The sequence below is a fragment of the Panicum virgatum genome, chromosome 7K (genome assembly GCF_016808335.1).
Source record: "Panicum virgatum strain AP13 chromosome 7K, P.virgatum_v5, whole genome shotgun sequence".
Taxonomy (NCBI): Eukaryota; Viridiplantae; Streptophyta; class Magnoliopsida; order Poales; family Poaceae; genus Panicum; species Panicum virgatum.
The window spans coordinates 2673791-2695270 of record NC_053142.1 but is presented as its reverse complement, the minus strand read 5'-3'; the positions used below and the strand labels follow the sequence as shown (position 1 = coordinate 2695270).

At 45.5% G+C, this 21480-nt stretch overlaps 3 protein-coding genes across 10 annotated transcripts; all 3 read right to left on the bottom strand.

Annotated features, from left to right (window-relative positions):
* Positions 1 to 385: 385 nt before the first annotated feature.
* LOC120639563 (uncharacterized protein C594.04c-like) lies at positions 386 to 1990 on the bottom strand. Its single transcript, XM_039915425.1, has 3 exons — positions 1611 to 1990; positions 1191 to 1454; positions 386 to 1074 (listed from the first exon to the last, which is right to left on the bottom strand). Exons 1-3 carry the CDS (start codon positions 1833 to 1835, stop codon positions 595 to 597), a joined length of 969 nt encoding a protein of 322 aa, XP_039771359.1. The 5' UTR covers positions 1836 to 1990; the 3' UTR covers positions 386 to 594.
* Positions 1991 to 12900: 10910 nt separating this feature from the next.
* On the bottom strand, positions 12901 to 13767 carry LOC120639562. The gene has a single exon (XM_039915424.1). The coding sequence runs from the start codon at positions 13644 to 13646 to the stop codon at positions 13230 to 13232; it is 417 nt and encodes a 138-aa protein (XP_039771358.1). The 5' UTR covers positions 13647 to 13767; the 3' UTR covers positions 12901 to 13229.
* Positions 13768 to 17573: 3806 nt separating this feature from the next.
* On the bottom strand, positions 17574 to 21223 carry LOC120639561. Of its 8 annotated transcripts, none has more exons than XM_039915415.1 (8): positions 20602 to 21223; positions 20025 to 20477; positions 19750 to 19930; positions 19342 to 19666; positions 18721 to 18793; positions 18499 to 18589; positions 18331 to 18410; positions 17574 to 18201 (listed from the first exon to the last, which is right to left on the bottom strand). In XM_039915415.1, the coding sequence occupies exons 1-8, from the start codon at positions 20647 to 20649 to the stop codon at positions 17920 to 17922; spliced, it is 1533 nt and encodes a 510-aa protein (XP_039771349.1). In that variant the 5' UTR covers positions 20650 to 21223; the 3' UTR covers positions 17574 to 17919. The 8 variants fall into 8 exon arrangements, with proteins under 8 accessions (XP_039771349.1, XP_039771350.1, XP_039771351.1 ...); XM_039915416.1 differs by having other exon boundaries at positions 19342 to 19663; positions 20602 to 21221; XM_039915417.1 differs by having other exon boundaries at positions 19750 to 19927; positions 20602 to 21214.
* Positions 21224 to 21480: the final 257 nt, after the last annotated feature.

Here is a 21480-nt window from a genome sequence, read left to right as displayed (position 1 = left end):
AAGGTGGGAAGGCACACAAGGCAGCACTGGCATTCAGAAGGTGGTGGAAGATCTTGATCATGGTATTAGTGAGCTGCAGCATTCTGACTGTCGAGGACTGAGAGTGTGAAGTATACAATCAACCAACATCTTAGATGATAGCAGCAGGAAAACAGAATTGACTGCATTTTTAGCTATTTTTTATATGCACATTTGTCGTCCTGTCAAAATTGGGGGAAATGGAGGATGTGACCAGAATGTAACAACTAACTTGATCCATAACACAAATTGCAGTGCCAACCAGTATGCGTGATCTAGATAAAATTTCAGTTGCCATGAATAGTCTGATCTCAGTTTGAATCATCATATCTGTTCCTTCTGATGAATGAGATGAACAGAAAGCAACTTGAGGAGATCAATTTAGATACATTATTATTAATTAACACCTTAAACAGGTGATCACGATACAATCTAGTAGTACAATTTATCGACAGTTAATTGTACAGAGCGGACGAAATGACAAGTTCTCGACATGACAGGATGGAACAACAACAACATGGTGAACAACCTGGACGACAAAGGGGCAATGCCCAAATAGCAAGCTATACCATGAGATTAGGTCTCCTTCTGCTTCAGTTCTGGGACAGACTTCCTGAACCAGGGGATCCACACAGAGGTCCTCCTCTGGTACAGCTTGTAGGCCTCAGCTCGGTGCTCCTGCTTCAGCATGCGCCGCTCCACAAGCACCGTGACATAGCCAAGGCACATGCTGTTGACAAGGGGCCCCACGAACATCCATTGCTGGCCCAGGTTCCAGGCGAAGAGGTACAACCCCCACCACCAGAGCTGCTCGCCGAAGTAGTTAGGGTGGCGCGAGTACCGCCACAGGCCGTCCTCAAGGGTTGGTACAGTTGGCTCGCCCAGCTGCTTCAGTTTGTCATTCATGGTCACGAACTTGTGCAGCTGGGTGTCGGCGAAGTGAGCGATAACAATTCCAGCAATGCAGGTGGCGGTCGCCATGACATCCCAGATACCCCACGGCTGGTTGCTTGAGTAGATGGCGTACATCGGCAGGCAGATGCCGATCAGGAACACCTGCCAGCAAACAAGCGTGTGAATCGGAATTCAGAGCAAGATACTGTCCACCTAGAATGCTCATAACCAGGTTGTCATTTTCTACAGTGAGCAATTGTGTGAAATGGAATCACTACCTGCTGGGAGAGGTAGACGGTGAAGAATGACATCCACCACCAGGTCTTGCCATACTGCCCCCGCATCTCGTTGAACCTCCAGTCGTCCCTCTTGCCAAACTCCCAGCCCTCGCGGCGCAGGTAGTTGTGCGTGAGCCTGGCGCTCCACACCCAGGTGAGCGCCACGGCCACCGCGGACCTCGCCGCGTCCGCCACGGACGCCGGGTGGCCCCGGTAGTAGTGCAGCAGCATCACCGGGATGACGGTCCAGTACAGGTCGATGAGCTGCAACGCAAATGGAGTGGACACACAACAAGAACTCAGTGGGCATTTCGTCGAACATAACGCAGGCATAAGTGCTTTGCAGGGAAACGAAACAAAATACAGAGGGGACATTAAGTCAAGAAAGCGGCCGGGCTGAAGGGAATGATTAGGTCTTACCCAGTGGTTGGAGAGTAGGAGTCCGACGAGCCAGAAGAGCACGTTGACGTTGAGGAAGAAGAGGATGTTCGCCAGGAGGAGCGGGTGCTCGGCGCACCACGAGGTGAGCGGGCCGGCATCGGCATCGGCATCGCCCCCGGGGCGGACGAAGGAGAAGTAGAAGAAGATGGACGGGAGCGGGACGAGGAGGGCGACGACCAAGTTCTTGAGGTTGCCGCCGGCCATGGCGATCGGTACTCGTGCGTGGCGAGCGGCAATGGATGGATGGAGGTGCTCTGCCTCTGCCGCTGGAACACAGGGGGTGCGCTGGAATTTATAGCAGCTCACTGTTGTCAAGTAAATGATTGGTGGCGAAATATTTATGTTTGATAGTATCTTCTATCTTGCTACCTACCTCATCTGTCTTTGTAACTTGCAACTAGTATCGCATTGAGTTATGATCCCCCACCCTATGTCTACAAATAACTAATGAACCAATTATGTGATGGGAACATGTTTAGACAATTCAATAAATCTCAGTGTTGATTTTTTTTTTCGAAAACAAAAACTATGCTCATGCGTATTGTGTTTATTAATCGTGTTAGTACTAGAATACTACTTGTTGTCTAGTAAGTGCACTTTGTTTAAGAATACACGACGTATTTTATTTTAACCCGGCTCTAAACTTAGAATTTGATCATTGTTTCCACACAATATCTAGTGTGTTACTTACAGTTTAAAAGACTGATATACTGTGAAAAGTGTTTTGAATAACAGATGTAATGTTATCGCAAAAAAAATGAACTGTAAGTGTAATGGTACAAACTTTATGCACTAAATATAGCTGTAGTTTAACTAAATCTTGGTTAGAGTATATAAAATTTAACTTATCCAGCTAAATGCGGCTTGTATTTTGAACAGAGCTGGCCACACATTTTTCGGCCCAGTTTGGCGCAGCTCCTTCCGGCTTTGCACTGTAGCAAGAGGAGTCGGAGGATCCCCGTTTTGCAGCTCCACCAGCTCCCACTGCATCAAATACAAAAACGGCTCCGCTCTAATTCTTCTTGTGGAATGGTTTCTCTGGTGGAGCTGGAACTATTTTAAAAAAGTTAGGCAAAACGATTTCACCTATTAGATTAAGGTAGTAAAATATCTAAATTATCATTCCTTGTATTTTCTTTTTTTCTTCTTTTTCCCTTCTTATTTTTTTCCTCTCTTTTTCTTTTTCTCTCACATTTTCTTTTTTTTCCTCCTCCCCTCCTTATCCATTCGGCCCTCTCCACCGCGAGCTCCCTCTGCTAGCCCTCTCAACCGCGGCACCCTTCTCCACGCTGCCAGCCATCTCGGGCCCCGCCTCGGCCGCGAGCTCCCTTCGCCGCCGCCCTTCTCCACACCGTCGGCCGCCTCGAGGCCCCCCACCACCACCGGTCGCCTTGGGGACCCCTACTGCAGCGAGGTCCTTCCGCCGCAAGCTCCCTCCGCCGCGGTCTGCCACGCAGTGGTGCGGGGCGACGCGGTGATCGCCTGCGCTGGCTGTGCCTCGATACCTCCATCTGCTTCCCTCGCGGGGACAAGGGTGTCTGCGGATGGGAGGAGCCGCGTGGAGCCACGTTTTCTAGCTCCACATCCCCAGTGGAAGCCGGAAGCGCTCCAGGTGCGGCTTCCTGGAGCCACTGGATTTTGGACCATTTAGCAGGGCTCCAGCTGGAGCCGGTTTTGGAGCTAGAGCCGGAGCCCTGCCAAAGAGGGCCTAAATTGCGCTAGAGCTTCTCAAGGAGCCGGTGGTGGAGCTCCTCGTGGAGCCGTGCCAAAGAGCCTCTTCCCCTCCACAGACCATGGTTGCACCCCTTCCTCTATGTGTTTGCTCTCCGGACAACATGTCATTGTCTCTACCACGGACCTTCCTTGAACTTATGTGGTCATAGGTGTATGCAGGGTGTGGCATCTATCTTGTTTCCCTCGTGTGTAGTAGAATATTGCTCTGCTGAAATCATGGTTCTTTGGTGTATACTTGTATGAGTTAGCTTTTTCATGGTAAGAAAGTACAAAATAATCCTCATCCGCATTCGCAACCTCAAAAATCAATGAACTCCCATTAGAAATTCGACACTAATTAATGTGTATTGTTTTAGTATAAAATTCTGAGTTCCGACTTAATTCTTTCTTTATTTTATTATCATCTCCATATTTGCATATGAACTGTGCGAATTTTACTATAAAATTAATTGTGACTTCTGAATTAATTGATCAGATTTGCATATCAGTCCGATAGAAATTACTTAGATTTTTTTTGCAGTAGAGAAGTACTCCTACAAACCAGCAATGCGACTTAGGGGTTGTTTGAATTCAGGGGCTAAACTTTAGTTCCTGTCACATCAAAAAAATCTTACTATTTTAAAGTATTAAATAAAGCCTAATTATAAAAAAATTACAGAATCCTGGGGCTAAACTACGAGACGAATCTAATGAGGTATATTAATTCATAATTAGATGATGATTACTGTATCATCACTGTAGCAAATCATGAATTAATTAGACTCATTAGATTTGTCTCGCGAATTAGCACTCATCTGTCAAAAATAAATTTATAAACATATTTTATTTAATACTCTCAAATAGCATGATTTTCTTTGATGTGATAGGGGCTAAACTTTAGCCCCCGACAAACAGGGTCTTAAATTGCTAAACACAAAAGAGTCCGGTAGTGATGGGGCAGACGAAATAATTAAGGGCAGTTAATGCGGGTCTGATGGGGTTTTGCGAAGTCCTAATTCAGGACCACACTGACTGATGGACAGAGAGATAGATCACTGCCACTGGTGTGGTGTGTGTGATCTTCAGGTTGATCATCAGCTTGTTATGTACTTTTACAAGCATGCCATGCATCCACCTAGCTACTAATGTAACAGTAGTGCTCGCCCTCATTCTGATGTGCGGTCCCTATATACGCGTGTTATTTCAGACTGTGACTTTGTTCATCTTAATCCTCCAAATGATCGCTCAGACACTTTTTCGATCTTAAACAAATAAGACCAGCTAAAAATGCGTCGCAGGTGCAGTGCGGCCATGTGAAAAAAAAAAAGATTAGCGCCGGGCCACGCCGCGCAGGCTTGGTGCAGCCAAATAAAGGTGCTACATGGCTTCAAGACCTGCAGCATTCGCATGGAAATCTTCTAGTTGCACGGCCTTTTCCCTCACCGGGACCATTTCCCGCATGGCTTGTGTTTATGTGTGTGTGCGCCACATCATTTATTCATCTTCTCTTACGATTTGATTGGACATTCAGTTTCTCTTACAATATATATGTCAGTTGCTACTAAATTTGCACCATGAAGGACTTTGAAGTACAACACTGTTTAATAAGCTATCCTTACAAAATCATTTGAGAATTTGCTTAATTATTGGAAAAACTTACATGTTTGGCCTTTCCAAATGAAGTTATACAGCTTATACAAATGCCTGCAAGAATTTCCTTCATTGATTCATTATTAAGCATCCTGTTGACACAGAATCACGCCAAACATACTCGAACGCGCTAGAACGCGCAGCAAGATCGTCAAAACGATCAACACCAGCAGCCTCCCTACGCAGACCGGTCAGACCAGTTATGCGGACCGGTTAGACCGGTGCTCCTGGGAGACGGCAAAAACCTAGAACCAAGAGCTCGGGAGGGACCCCGTTAGAGCTAATGGAGCTAGGGTTGCTCTGAGGTCGGCAGGCCACTCAAAACATCATCGAACGCCGTAGAGACGAGCGAAGAACAGAAGATAGGGTTGGAAAAGTTAGGGTTTGGAGGGTAAAAGGTAAAGGTAATTGTGTGAATCGATTGGGATTAACCACAATCGGCCGTTGCCCTTCATATATATAGGGTGGGGAGGTCTGTACCCATTAGGAGTCGAAACCCTAATAAATCTCGTGTCAAAATACAACTCCTAACTTGGATTGGGCATTTCAGACCGGTCTGACTGGTCTCCGAACCGGTCTGACCGCCCCTGGACCGGTCTGACCGGTCAGACCGGGGTGCAGGTAGTCCGAGAGGCATAACTTCCTCATCCGGACTCCAAATTGGACATTCCATATATACATTTCGATCGTCTCGACGAGATCTACGCAATGGTGCAGTCCAATTGATGATTTGACAAACTTTTCCTGACCGATCTGACCAGTTTGTACAAGAGATCTGACCGGTCTGTCCAGATCGTCCAGAAAACCTGAATCGTGCCAATTTTGAGTGTCAACATATGTCCCTCTGTTTCTTGATAAAGATTGCGTATCAAGTAACATTTCTCTAAGCCAAAACTGCACTGAAACAATGTGAAGTACTTGTGCACCAATCACATCTTGTCTCTAATGATGAAGGAATCCGATTAACCTCATATCTTGATATGGCTCAAGACGATGGTTTCACCTTGCTGCTCATACTCATGCATCTCCTGTGAGATACGAACCTGAATACACATCACTTCGGCTATGATTGTTTGGAATACGGTCCAAAGTCAATCTCACACTTCAAATGACAATGGACGCACAAACCGACCCAATTACAATGAATAGCAATCGGTCTTTTGTCTTCTATAATCACAACTGAGAGCGTATAATGAATATATATAGCATCCACCAGCCTTATCCATGAATCATAAACCTCTAGCCGAAATAAAAGAACCATATTCAGCTTGATTGTTAGTGCAAAATATTCCAATCGGCCTCATAAATTAATATGCCACAAACACGATGCAAATGGCCAAGATTAGATTATTGTCAAGAACTAATTTGCACTGAAACAATGCAAAGCACCTATGCACCAATCATATCTTTTGCAAGGGCGATATTGTATATCGACCATGTCATCTTGTATAAATGAGACAAGCCTGAGTATATATTACCTCAGCTCTAAATCATGTCCTTCAAAGGAACTGCTTCGGTTTATTTAGTAAAATAATCTGTAGCAATTAACACGAAGCAATACACCTTTGAGGATGGAGGATTAATCTGACCAATGAACTCCAATCCTCAACCTCAGAAAGGCCATAGTTTGATAATAGGATGTATCAACGTAGCGGGCACCAACTATAAATCACCAAACCGCCGACATTCTTTACACCCCTTATATTATTTGAAACAGTCAGACATCATGGTAGGGTAAAAACTCGGCTCTTCTAAACAATTACTTCATCTTGGGAGCCGATTGTCGTATACCACTAATGCCTTCATGATCTTTCCTCATGGCAACTTTGGCCTAATCCGAGTCTAAACATTTGAGAAACAAATATTCGGCAGTTCAAAGATAGAGCTCACTATCGATCAAAACATATTTGAGTTCCATACGCCGAATATTCCTCTCTACACCATGACCAAAATCTTCAGATAAGAAAATATAGGAACTCTCCAAATCTAATCTTCGGCTTTTAGTGATTGCATCATTTTTCATAGCCGAATTGGTGTCTCCAACAGCCTGGGCGGTCAGACCGGCCTGGGCGGTCGGACCGGTTGCGTCGACCGGTCGGACCAGTTCGTCCATAACCTTCAACTGGGCTTTTGCTTGCTTCGACGTCGAATGTGATATTTCTTCACAATTGCGTAGCCAAATGCTTGATGAGCCAGAGCATTAGCCTGTCCATTTTCTTCCCCGGGCATGTGTCTTATAATATATTCATCAAAGGAAGAAATAATATCGAGGCACTTGTCAAGATATGCATTTAAAGATCCATTGTAACATTAGCATATATTGGATACTTTCTGCACCACCAGAAGTAAATCACCAAAGGCTTCAACATGTTTCACACCTGTAGATTGTAGAAATTCTAAGCCAAATAAAAGAGCTTCATACTCAACTTTGATTATTTGTGCAATCCTCTTTCAATCGGTTTGAGAACCCAAAGATAGCACCACTTGAAGAAATCAAGACAACACCAAATCCTTGACCATTATCACAAACCGATCCATCGAAATATAACTTCCATGGTGTGCAAGTAATATAGCCAACTTCCAAATTATGCTGATCATTAATCCGATGCTTAACAATAAAACTCACTACAATTTGGCCTCTCATAGATTTCAAAGATTCTCAAGCCAAATTGTACTCAACTAAAGCATATGCCCATTCACCAATTCTACCACTCAAAATCGGCTTTTGCGACATACGTTTGATCACATCGGTTTGACACACTACTATGCAAGTACTAGATAGTAGATAATGCCTCAATTTGGTACAAGCATATAATAGAGAGACAAACATAATTTCTTAATAAAAATATACATTGTCTCTACATCAATAAGTCGTCGGCTTATATAAATGATAACACACTCCTTGCCTTCGGTTTTTTGAGTCAAAACAGCCCCATAACTTTGTCCTCTACCTCCACATAAAGCCTGAAAGAACACCCCTCCTAGACGCTTTGAGTACCGGTGGTGAAGACAAGTATTGCTCAATCCTCTCAAATACTCCTTGCTGTTTTGCCCCCCAAGTGAATTCGGCTTCATTCTTTAACCGAAGAATAAGAGTAAGAGCATCAATATGCCTTATTACTAACAGTTTGCCAATTTTCTAGCTCGAATTGAAAAGACTTCTAATCCGGCTTTATTTACTGATGTTAAATCTTTCAAAAGCTCAAGATTTTGAAACAGAGCATAGTCAAAATCTTGAATGCCCCTTGCAAACTAATCTACTGAATAAAAACTTCATGAGGTAAATTATCATCTGACAATATTTTGCCCCCCGAACACTTAAATGTCGTTGATCTCCATATTGCTGCGTTTTTGGTGTGACCTCATGATCCACTACCTCCTCATCACCCTGTACCAAGAATGATAGTGGTGTTTCTCCATTGCAAGGTACCGAAACAGGTATTGCTGATTCGGCTTTCTGCTGAATTGATGGGTCAACCGGTCTGACCGGTTGTTCGAGGCGGTCAGACCGGTCGAATGTACCGGTCAGACCGGTCGCTTGAGGTGGCTCGACCGGTCGTGCTAGTTGGTCAGCTGCTTTGACCCTCCATACCTTGCCCTGAGGGACCATGTGCCTGCACTGATTGAATAGTTTGTCCCTCGGCTTCTTGATCTCCTGCTCCTTGTTCTCTTGAACGCGTAGGCGATGCAGCTTCCTCTTTTGAGTATGAGTGAACCCTGGAGGACACCACCTTGGTTGAAAGTACTTCGAAGCTGGACTACCGCTGCTGGCCTGATGATCATTAGCCCTGATCGGCCTCTGAACAGGAGAATTAACATATTTACCAAACACCATCGGTTTTTTGCCCACATTATCAACAGCTACTTTAGTATCACCGATCTGAACAACAGCATCGGTTTTAATTTTCTCTGGATCAATAGTAGGCTGCACTTCTACTTTCTTTCCCTTGACACGGTACTCTTGTCTTGGGAAAGGAGCTTTGCCCGGCCTCTGATGAGACCGGTCTGACCGGTCAGCTATGACCGATCTGACCGGTGTAGGCTGCCGTCTCAGACCTGATTGGTGGGGTCCCAATCGGTCGTGCACTTGTGTCACCTTGTCTAACACAGGTCTTCTGTGATCCTCCTCCCTTCGGTGAGATGGTGGGTGTAGCATCGGATAACAATACATCCAAAATCCTTCATGCTCCCATGCTGGATAAGAAAAACCCGATGCCAGTGGTGCCCACGGCGTAGTAGCATACACTTTCTAAGGAGGGAACACTGTAGTGCTATCACTCCTATGCTTGCTAGATTGTCTCCTAGGAGAAGAATGCTTGCCTTGACGCGGAGATGAACTTGGCCCTTTTTTTAGTGGCCAAACTCTTGGAACGGCCTTCATGTACTTGTTCAGTAATTGAACAAAGGTGAGTTTTTCTTTGCTAATTTCCCTTGCACTTTTGACTCATTGACTTTCCAAGTACCCACTTTCGGGTGCTTAGGCTTGAAAGTTCTAGGTCATCTCTATGCCTGACCGGTCATGCCTAGGCAGTAGGCCAACGCATGTTTCGCGAGGAACTCTCTTGCCCCCTAGGTCTTGAAGCTTTGACAGTAATTTTTAATGACTCCTTACCATCAGGAGTCTTCTCCAATGTTACTTCCCTGGCCAAAATCTTGTCATTGACATTCTTCGGCCTTGGCTCACCAATGATAATATTTTTTATTTAGCTCCTTCGGCTTGTTCTGGCCGAATGAGCACCTTGGCATTATCTAGATCAATGGAATGAACCAGGGATGATGACTTGTCAACTTGCATCTCATGCATTGCCAATCGTCCTTCATTGACAGCCGATTAGATCTGTCGATGAAAAATATTGCAGTCATTAGTTGTATGAGAAAAAGAATTATGCCACTTGCAATATGCACACCACTTCAACTCCTCAAGCGGCGGTATGGCATGAGAACACTTGATGTTTCCATTCTTAAGTAATTCATCAAATATGCGATCACACTTAGAAACATCAAAAGTGAAACAAGCTTGTTCTTGCCGATTCTTTGGAATCGGCTTAAGCGATGAACAAGAGCATGGCTTAGATTCTGATGGCCATATAAACTCAGCAACTTTCTTTTTCTCATCGTCCGAATCAGATTTACATTCAACATGTATGGACTGATGAGTCTCGAAAGTATCTTTTGCATTCTTAAATTTAAATTCTAAACCAATGGCTCTCATTTGCAAATGATTAACAGTAATAAAATCAAAGCCATCGAGTTTTCCTTTCAAGTAAGAACGCAAACCATTATAAGCTAAATCCGCGAAGCCTTTTTCAAAAATTGTCAAATTAAAACATTGGTTTTTAATAGATTTAAATCTCTAGAAATAATCCAAGACAGACTCATCTTGGTCTTGTCTAACCGATGTTAAATCTGACAATTTATCTTCATTGTGCCCAGCCAGATCTTCTTTTATCTCAGCAAGATCGGCTTCACATCTACCACTCGTGGATGCCTGTGCTGTGGAATTAAGATGATGTGTTATGGGATCCTCTTGTTCCATCGTTTGAACCGAATTCATTGGTGCACGCCCTAAAGAATTTCCATGTACATTATCAAAAATCGGTTCGTGTGGAGAACCAGATTCTTGTGAAAGAGAAGGCGGCACAGAATTTGTCAACTCATTTATTCGGCTAGGAGCTGCCGAACAAGGAGTTGATGCAATCGGCAGGCTAACCACCAAAGCATCGGTTGGATCGGTCAGCTGACCCATCTGACCGGTCTGACCGGTCTCATGGACCGGTTTGACCGGTCCTGCGTGGACCGATGGAGGAGGTGGTGTTTGCCCTACAAAATAGTCATCGGCATGCCGTATTGTGGTTGATGAGAATATGCTGGCGTAGCCGATAAGCTAGGAGTTTGGAAAGCACAATTATCATCTACAGACTTGCCTTTTTTCATAATTTCTACTTGACCCTTTAAATTACCAAACAAATCATTCATGAGTTTATACATATCGGCAATTTTCTGATCCATAATAGATGATAACTGGCTAAACAAGTCGGAAGATGAAGTGCTTAAATCGCTTATTACCTCGACTTGCTTATTCTTAAGTGTTAAGGAGGGTATCACGAAGTCTTGAATCCTTGTGACCTGGCCTTTTTCATCTTTCTTGAATCCCTTCAAGAATTGTGCTTTGAAGTGCTCCCTGACCACCAAGTAATCTTGGCGCTCCTCCTCGCTGAGTTTCTCGATAGATGTGGAGATGTTACCTTTGTCAAGGTCGGTGATGACGCCCATCTTTTCTAGGGTAGATTAGATCGGTTTTGAATAACCAGATTAATCGTTCCCCAGTGGAGTCGCTAAAAAGTGTGTTGACACAGTATCACGCCAAACACACTCGAACGCGCTAGAACGCGCAGCAAGATCGTCAAAATGATCAACACCAGCAGCCTCCCTACGCAGACCGGTCAGACCAGTTATGCGGACCGGTTAGACCGGTGCTCCTGGGAGACGACAAAAACCTAGAACCAAGAGCTCGGGAGGGACCCCGTCGGAGCTAATGGAGCTAGAGTTGCTCTGAGGTCAGCAAGCAACTCAGAACGTTATCAAACACCATGGAGACGAGCGAAGAACAGAAGATGGGGTTGGAAAAGTTAGGGTTTGGAGGGTAAAAGGTAAAGGTAATTGTGTGAATCGATTGGGATTAACCACAATCAGCCGTGGCCCTTCATATATATAGGGTGGGGAGGTCTGAACCCATTAGGAGTCGAAACCCTAACAAATCTCGTGTCAAAATACAACTCCTAACTCGGATTGGACGTTTCGGACCGGTCTGACCGCCCCTGGACCGGTCAGACCGGGGTGCAGGTCGTCCAGGAGGCATAACTTCATCATCCGGACTCCAAATTGGATGTTCCATATATGCATTTTGATCGTCTCGACGAGATCTACGTAGTGGTGCAGTCCAATTGACAATTTGACAAACTTTTCCTGACCGGTCAAATTGAATGTTCCATATATGCATTTTGATCGTCTCGACGAGATCTACGTAGTGGTGCAGTCCAATTGACAATTTGACAAACTTTTCCTGACCGGTCTGACCGGTTTATACAAGAGGTCTGACCGGTCTGTCCAGATCGTCCAGAAAACATGAATCGTGCCAATTTTGGGTGTCAACACATCCCCACTGTTGTTTCTGGTAAATTCTAATATATTCAGTCAGACTATTCTACTGTGACCAAATCAAAGTGTAAGTCATTTCAGTTTTATCCCAAGTCAAAATTATTTTATTTTTATCAACTTTATAAAAAATACAATAATATCTACAACATCAAATCAGTTTCGTTAGATCCACCATGAGTTGTGTTTTTTGTTAGTGCATTTATTTGGTCTGCAGATTTTAAATATATTTTTGATACAATTGATCAAACTTAGAGATAAGTTTAATGGATCGATGATAAAATCATAAAACTAAAATGACAGACAAAGAGAAATTCTTTGTTAGGTGTAAAAAAAAGGTGATGCTATAGCTACACGCACATAAATCAGATCCTGGAGACAGGAGCATATGCAGGAGTGACCAAGGACAGATCCCTGATGATTGCTCTTGACGGCGCCGTCAGGTGGGATCCATTCCTAGTAGCGGAATTGCTCATCATGCATAATTGCATCATCACCATCTCTAAGATTCTCTTTCTCTTTATCCACAAATAATTATTAGTTGTGCATGATTTAATTTGTTGAGGATACAGATGATGAACGGATCAACTAACAATGGTACGGCGGCGATGATCCTAAATTGTTGTCGGTTTCTTTTTCTGAAAAAAAAACAGTTCTGAGAGTTTCCCAAAGAAAAGAAAGCCGAAACCGTTCTGATACAGCCGGATGAATTGCTTTTGCTCCAGTGGATGATGGTGGTAGCAGTCATATCTTTTGTGCAGTTAAGCCAGAATTTTTATTCAGAGTGTGCATCAAGCACCTTACAGTAGTATAGTAGAAGGAAAGATAATACACACACTACTAATACATGGACCAAGGCAAGCAAGTAATCGAAAGTCTTACTAATAATAAACTAATAAGCCGGGACAGATATATATGTGTCATGCATGGATACGATATACATGTATATGTATCTCCTTCATTCACCCATGGATCATCTCATCAACTTTAATTTGTAGAACATTACGTACTGATATATATATGAGGAACTCATCGTTTGCCCAAACCATAGGCAATAAGCAAGGTCTGCTGCTTGCTAGCTTAGAACTCTTGGGCGTCGAGGTCGTCGTCGTAGTCGCGTATCTCGTCGACGTGCTCGACGACGACGACGTGGACGCCGGGGTCGTTGACGGCGCAGCTGCCGGAGACGAGCACGGAGTTGTTGACGGCCTGGTAGTTGCTGTTGGTGTAGGCGCTGATGACCACGTCCTCCTCCTCATCCTCTTGCTGGTCATGGTCCTCGTCATTCTCCTCCTCCTCCGCGTCCGCGTTGCCGACGACGACGAGGTCCTCCGCCTCCATGGTGGCGCCGCTGTTCTCCCCCGCCAGCGTGATGACGGTGGTGTTGTTGGCGGCCCCGGCGGTGGCGTCGGCGCCGTTGAGCGCCTTGGCGAGGTGCTCGTTCAGCTTGGTGACGGCGGTGCTCACCTCGGCGGCGACGGCGTTGGTGGAGGCCATTTGGTGGCGCTCGAGCAACTGGATTGGTAATTCGATCGATTCAATGCTGCAGGCAGCTGCTAGCAGTGTGCAGTGGTGAGGATGGATTGATCGATGCAGCTATAGATTTGATCTGGAGGCACGTATATATAGGCAGCACAACAAGCAAGCATTGATGATGGAGATGGAGATGCGTGCAGTGTTGGCGTGCGTGAAGGGGAAACTTGAAACCTGAGCGCAAGCGATTCGATTATTCCAGGCTTAGCTTGAGCCTCTGCCCAAAGCATGTTGTGCTCCTGCTCCTGCATACTAGTAGCATGCATCATGTCTCTTTCTTGCTCTAGGGGGTTTCTTCAGATTCATACGCAGATAGGTAGATATAGATGCCACTGAAGAAACAAACAGTAGATATATAGTGCACCCATGTCCCATGGCTGATGTGTCAGTGTCAAAAACCAGCGGGATAGCTAGGGACTTTGTGAGCCAGGGTGATTAACAAAAGTTTAGCTAATCGTGTTTCTGGATGCAAACCGGACTGAACAGCATTGGTCAGAAAGTTCTTCTGCATGTGTATGTGTCCGCCCGCATTGCATAGCTGGTCGGCCCTACCATTGATGGCTACTACATTGCAAAGAAAAGAATATTTTGGTGTGGCCATCACAGCTAATTTTAACTTCTTTATTAGTACTACCACTACTTGATGGAGCAGCGCCCGACGCCGATCGCCGCGAGAACGGCGAAAACAGAGCTCCGCCGAGGGGGTCAGCAGTGAAGTCACCTCTCCGGCGATGCTCCACCCAGAACTTGGTGCGCAATCGACGCACCACTTCACCCTCAAGCTCACCGAACCGCTCACTTAACGAATTAGGCTACACACAGAGAGAATTTTGCGAGGCGAGAGGAAGAAGATGAACAGTGCCGCGGGACAATTCGCGCTCAAACGCACGGCGAGGGACGCCGTTCTTCAATTGCTTGCGGTGACATGACCACGAGGTTACAATGGGGCTTTATAGCCCGGTGGACCCACCCACTGCCCTGGAACACCGGCACTAGCCGCCGGCTCCGCCACGGCGCGCACGACGCGCTCAAACAAACGTGTGCGCCACACTCCAAGGATGCCGCGGCCAATGCGGGCATTCCAACGACCACCGTCCTCCGCGCGACTCTGTTCACAGCTCCACGATCGCACACACGATCAACGCGATGGCTGCGTGCACGCACACGCTGCCGCACTTGACACCCGCGCGCACCGCAGCCTGGCGCGCACACACACAGCCAGCCACGAACGCGATCGCGCGCACGCATGTGTTGGGAATAGTCCCACATTGAGAGTTATGGGTGGGCAAGCATGGTTTATATGGTGAGGGTGCAACCCCCTACAGGCTAGCTTTTTGGGGGAAGTGTTGGCCCAACAGACATAAAACCCGCTGCTGTGCGTTCGGGTGCGTGTGTGGCGACCCAACAGCCTGGGGCATGTGCGGGCACGCGTGAGTCGCGGCCCGGTGGGCGCGTGTGTCGCTAGCCCGGTGCCAATAATTGGTATCAAAGCCAGTTTGGCCCGGTGTCTCTCAATGTGTGAGGGGAGATTATTGGGAATAGTCCCACATGGAGAGTTGTGGGTGGGCAAGCACGGTTTATATGGTGAGGGTGCAACCCCCTATCAGGCTAGCTTTTTGGGGGAAGTGTCGGCCCAACAGACATAAGACCCACTGCTGTGCGTTCGGGTGCGTGTGTGGCGACCCAACAGCCTGGGGCATGTGCGGGCACATGTGAGTCGCGGCCCGGTGGGCGCGTGTGTCGCTAGCCCGGTGCCAACACTACTCCGGTGCTGAATGAATTTGCATTTAACGTTTTTTTCTCAGTCATTGTTGGCGGGTGGTGTTTGTACTTAGGGTGTGTTCGGATCCTGTAAAAATTTGAACGAAATTTATTGTAGCAATTTTCAACTACAGAGTAGGACTAAACATGATATAATTATAAAACTAATTACACGGATGGACAGGAAATCACGAACGAATCTATTAAGTCTAATTAATCCATCATTTGAGGCTGTTTAATGTACCACGACATTGTCTAAATATGGTCCAATTAGGCGTCTCACAATTATACTGGGGGGTTGCGGAATAGATTTTGTCAGTTATATATCCACATTTAATATTCCTAATTAGTGGTCAAATGTTTCAAGTTACTATAGGGCCAAAAAAATTGAGATCTAAACAAGACCTTATTGATTACTAAGTTAGGGGGCTCAAGTTTAAAAAGGCAGTAGACATCAGAGAGGAAGGATCCAGAAGTGAAATCATCCAGGGTTTGGTTTCCCTTTACTCTCTCCCTTTCACTGCTCACTACTCAGTTGGACAGAGTTAACCCCTGACCTGTCGCGGATTAGGCGATCGCGCAACCCTGTCACTCTTCCTCTATTCTCTTTTTCTAATCACAAAAGGACAACAGCAAGTCGCTTTCGAAAATCAGGGAGGGGACCACCACCCTCTCTCGTGCCCTTCCCTATCGCTGCATGTAGTATGAAAATCAGAAAGGGAAGCACCACCCTCTCTCGCGCCCTCCCCTAACGTTGCATTTAGTTTGATGTCTTCCATGTTGCTCTTTTTTAGCATTAAACTTGTTTATAAAAAATATTTTATCTCTTTCATATTAACTCTGTTTCACAAATCGATTACACCGTTGGGTTCTACGCAACGAGACGAACAGAACTAAATCCCACTTACATATATTTTGATGATGTCTTGCACTAGTAGCAACTTATGTGACGATTTGCTCTTGCAACTTATGTGTATATTGGCTTACTGTAATAACTTTTATTTGTTATCAACGTATGTGTTTGAGTGTATGATCGATTTTGTTTGCGGTAACTTATATATTATATATATGACAACTCATGTGTATAATAGGTTCTATTTTGTGGCAACTTTTATTTTACGTGTGTGAAAATTTTTATTTTATGATAATTTGTATATTATCACACAAGTAGTAACTTATGAGTAAATTTAGATTTAATATTGTTGAAGTATTAATTGCTACAATATACACATATAAGTTGTCAGTATGTAAACATCAACTTACATGAATAGCATGTAAAATAAAGATTGTAAAAAAAACAGAATCTATTATATGCGTAGCAACTCATATATGTATATCGTTGCAACTTCTTCAATAATATCGAAGGTCAAATTTATACATAAGTTGCTACTCGCATAAAACATCTTGAAAATGTATACAAGTGAGATCTAGTTTTGTTCGTCTTGTCATGTAAAACACAATGGTACAATCGGTATTTAAAACGGAGGTCGTACTAGAACGATAAAACATTTTTTAGGACAAGCTTGATTAAAAAGAAAGACATGCAAGAGGAGGGATGGACAGATATGAGAGAGATGGAGGGTATGAACGCATGGGCCGCATGTATAGCAGACCGTAGGTGGGCCGCTGTCCGTCGCGCGGTTGTGGGCAGGCGCGACCGATCCCCTGATAAACTTTTTCTACTCATTTCGAACAGCCGGCCTCTTGTGAAATACCCCTTTCGAACAGCCGGCCTCTTGTGAAATACCCCATGGGCCATATGGATCAATAATGAACTAAAGCCCATGGGCGGTCTGCAATTTTTCTTTTCAATCGGCCACGCTGAGAAGTGAGAGGTGTTCTTTGCTCCTAAGTTCCGTTTCCCTAAAAACAGATATTTTAGGTGAAAACGCAGGTGTCAGATACAGAATTATGGTGTGATTAATTTGGAAGCTTAATTTAGTGATGCCAATTTTGACGAGTCATGGCAACTTGGAGAAGCTTGGCGGATAGTAGCACAAGTTTGAAGTTGTCGACTTGGAGAAACTTATTTTCCTTCAGATTTAATTTCTAACAGGTTATATACATTTGTATGCCCCAAGACATTAGCAGAGAAAATGGATATGGTACGCACTGAAACGTCTAACGACCTTACACACCGTAAACTGCAGTACTGCATACTGATTCCTTTCACAAGGTAGTGTGCATGCATCTGTACATGCTGATAGAGAAGGACATCAGCACAGATTCTTTTCAGTGCTGCTACGCTACTTATTACATTACATGCTACAAAAAGAAGAAGAAAAAAATGGAACTTGGATTGAGATTGTGATCTCTTCTCCCTTAAAAAACAAAATTCAGACTTGGTCTGTTCTACCATTTATACAGTGAAATAAGGCCCCCAACCTCTCAGCAGGTAAACTACAACTGCTACACATATACTCTGTATATACTATCTAGAAAAGAACTGCTTATACAGTTATACAATATACATGTTCTATGCCTGAGGGAGGGCGGGGTTCTCAACATCGCTAGCAGCAACGGTGTCGTGCTGTCCGCCGCCGGCAACTGAAGACTGGCCGGAAGGTTGATCAGACGCCGGAGCCTGCTGCTGAGCTGCGCGTGCTCTGCGATCACGGCGGGGCATGGCAGGAGCAGGAGGCGCCATCCGTCGCACCCTCCACCGCAGTATCTCAACGATGATGGAGTTCCCGGTCATCCCCACGCCGAACCCAGCGAAGGTCGCAAGGATGATGGATATCACGGCCTGCAGATGGAGCTGCAATTTTTTTTTAGGATCACCGATTCAGCACAATGTACTAGATGAAGTTGCAACTTAATTTGTTCAGATATTGAAGCGACGTGAATATGATGAGGCAATGTTTGTACAGGTTTGATTTGTGCTTACATATCTGTAAAACAGATGGGTGAAGAACACGACGAAGAGGAACTGTACTGCCGCGTAGATCCAAACGTATCTTCTTGCCACTGCAATGATGTATGAATCATGGATCCATTACAACAGAATCAAGCTTTGCAATTATGTGGTGTTCAAACTTCTGGATGACACTCATACCCATGCTTGTCGTTGTCAATGATGAGAAGAGCCCCAGGATACATGAGAAGGGCAGGGATATTGCCAGCGCAGCAATGCCGTCATGGGCCACCTGTCAGTATCACAAATATAGTACCGTACCGGAGAGAATCATTAGCAAATTAACCATGTCCATATGTTTGCTAATTAATTTTTGATTGTGCTCCAGAAGTGGCAAGCAGAGCCAGAGAGGAAGTTAGGTACCAGTAACTGTTCCAAGAAGCAGAAGTAGGCCAGGATGCTTATGATTACGAGGATAGGTGTCCCATGCCACACCCTGAGAGTTACATGAGCAAGAAGCATACGTCAGGTTTGTGCAAGTTTCTTGTGAGAGAGTTAGTGTACTACTAGCACACACATGTCATCAATCAGATGCTAAATATATTGACGGCACGTGTGATCCTGATCTGTTCAAAGTAGGAAACCAACAACCATTTGTGTCCTAATTATTATTATACTGCGCCCCCTCCAAAACTGGAGGTACATGTGTTATCTCTATGAAGATTAATTATTAGATGCTAAGGATGCAGGCAATAGCATCTTTATTTATTTCCAAAGGATCAAGTCTTGGTAGCATCCTAGCTAGCATGGCTTGTTCAAGTAAAACTTGTTCACAAGTAAAATAATTACAATTCGTAGGAACTGGTGGAAAGAATTATTAAATCGTTTGTTTAGTAATAATAATATTTTCCTATATGAACATCTGCTGTCATGATGTTCTGCATTATTACTGACCAAAAAATAGTTGGGATTCATAAACTAGTACTGTGTCACTCTCCAGCAAATGCTGACGATGATAGAAGCAATTGTTCAAAATTAGGTAACCTGTACCGTTGGTATCTGGATCTGTTGCCTCCATTGGCCACGCGATTCGGCTCGCGCTGCAGGCTCTGAACACGTAGCAGAGTCACCGGGAGGTTCTGCACATCCTGCTTGCACACCTCGCAGGTCCTGGTGCCCTTGATGGTGAACCACTTCATGGCACAGTCCTTGTGTGCCAGAGCAAGCTCACCCTTGCAGGAGCATTCCAGCTTGAGGGTGTCACTGCCTTCGGACAGCTCGACCATGCAGATCCGGCACACGGCTTCCTCCTCCGGAATGTCCTCGCCGTCGTCTTCGCCGGCGACCCCTGATCGATCGAACCAAGCTGCTATTAGCACATTAATTCAGAATGCAGAGCAAAGAATGCAAAATTGCCAGGTAGTATCTGTCAGTAACAAATTAATTGCCCACCTGACTCTGAAGAAGGGACTATGTCAGGAACGACATTGCTTGCAGCTGGAGCTCTCGGCGTCGATGGAACTACACGGTACATGCCGCCTAGCGAGTCCATCCTCTTGAAGCTCTTGGCGTTGAATTTCTTCATGTTCATGGGGAGGGACTGCGATCGGCACATGTGGAGTACAGGTTCCTGTTGCTTGCAAATCATCACACGCTTAATTATTCAGATAAAGATGACGATAAAACTGAAATCAACAGCTAGCAAGGAAACGAGACGAAATTCTTACGGTGGCGGTACAAGAACTTGTTGAAGATTTGTCAACGACGGCTTGATGGTCGTCGAGAGGAAGCGAGGACGTCCTGGCCATGACCTTGGAGTTGAAGAGCTTGGAGAAGGACACCTCGTAGCCCTTGACGGAGGACTTGAAGCTCCCCACGGGCAGGAGGCTCCTGACCGTCTGCCTGAGCATGAAGGACGGCGAGCGCAGGGGCTTGCCGCTCCTGCTGTTACCGGAGGAAGACACGGGCGTGATGGGGATGCCGCTCCTTCTAGTGGTGGTGGAGGAGCAACCCGTCGGGGTTAGGGTGATGTCGGCGGCCTCCGTCGGCGTCGGGAGGGGGTCGCCGGGCAGGCTTGACGCCGGGATGTCGATGGAGAGATGCGGCCGCAGCGGTCGCTGGTCGTCGGACGACGATGCAGGGTTCTCTGCTGTTGGTGATGAAGTGGCGGTTGTGGTGTCCTGCAAATTAAAAGGAGTGACAAGGATCAGAAACGAATGAAAACCAGCAGAATTCCTGATCTCACATGATCTCTGCAGGCAGTCTGCCACGAAAAAGAAAAAGACACCAAATTCAGAGGATCACCTTGGGCTCGGCCGTGTGCGGCGGCGGATTATTGATCTCCTTCTCCATGGCCGGGCGGCTATGCAAGGGAGCAAAAGCAAGCAACCTTGGGCTGGGATGGTTGGGCAGTGATGGCCAACAGTGGTAGAAAACGGACCAAGGATCGATGGATGCCGGAATATGAATACGATGGATGACTAGATGAGGATGTGATCCGACGATGCTTTCCTATATAGTATCTCGCTTTGCCTGCAGCTTGTAGCACACTACTACTACTCGCGGGTATGCAAGGAAGAAGAATGGTTGGCATTTGTTTTCACATACAGGATTTGGATGGATTGGTACTCGTCCTAGTGGGCGGCGATGGAGAAGCAGCCATCATAAATAGGTGAGCGAGCGCGGCGAGTGAGTGAATTGACCGGTGCTGCGCTGTGGTGGAGAAGCGAGTGGAGGCGACAGGCTGAGGTGGGCAGTGCAGGTGCCGCTGCTGTCTGCTGCCTGCTGCCGCTGCCCTCCTCCGATCCCTGGCTATCAAAAGGGAAAGCCAACCGCAGCAGCGACGTCCCTGGCTAGCTTTCACAGAATTCACCACCTACTAGTTGCATTGGAAAGGGAAAGCACACTCCTGATTTTTCCCAAAACGTGTTCTTGGCGAATTACCTTCCGCTGCTGCTGGTGTTGTTTTCCCAAATTCCTTTCCTAGACAATTTACTCACGCCGCAGCCTTTTTACTAGAGTGATCACCACACTGTTGCGTTGATTTTACCTGCACATGACGTGAAAGGAATGATGATACTGGGCACTACTAGTATCCAAGATTACAATAAGAAAGAAAAAAAATCAGGAACAGAGAATTACATTCCTGCTTACTACTTTTTAAAAAAGAATTATATTCCTTAC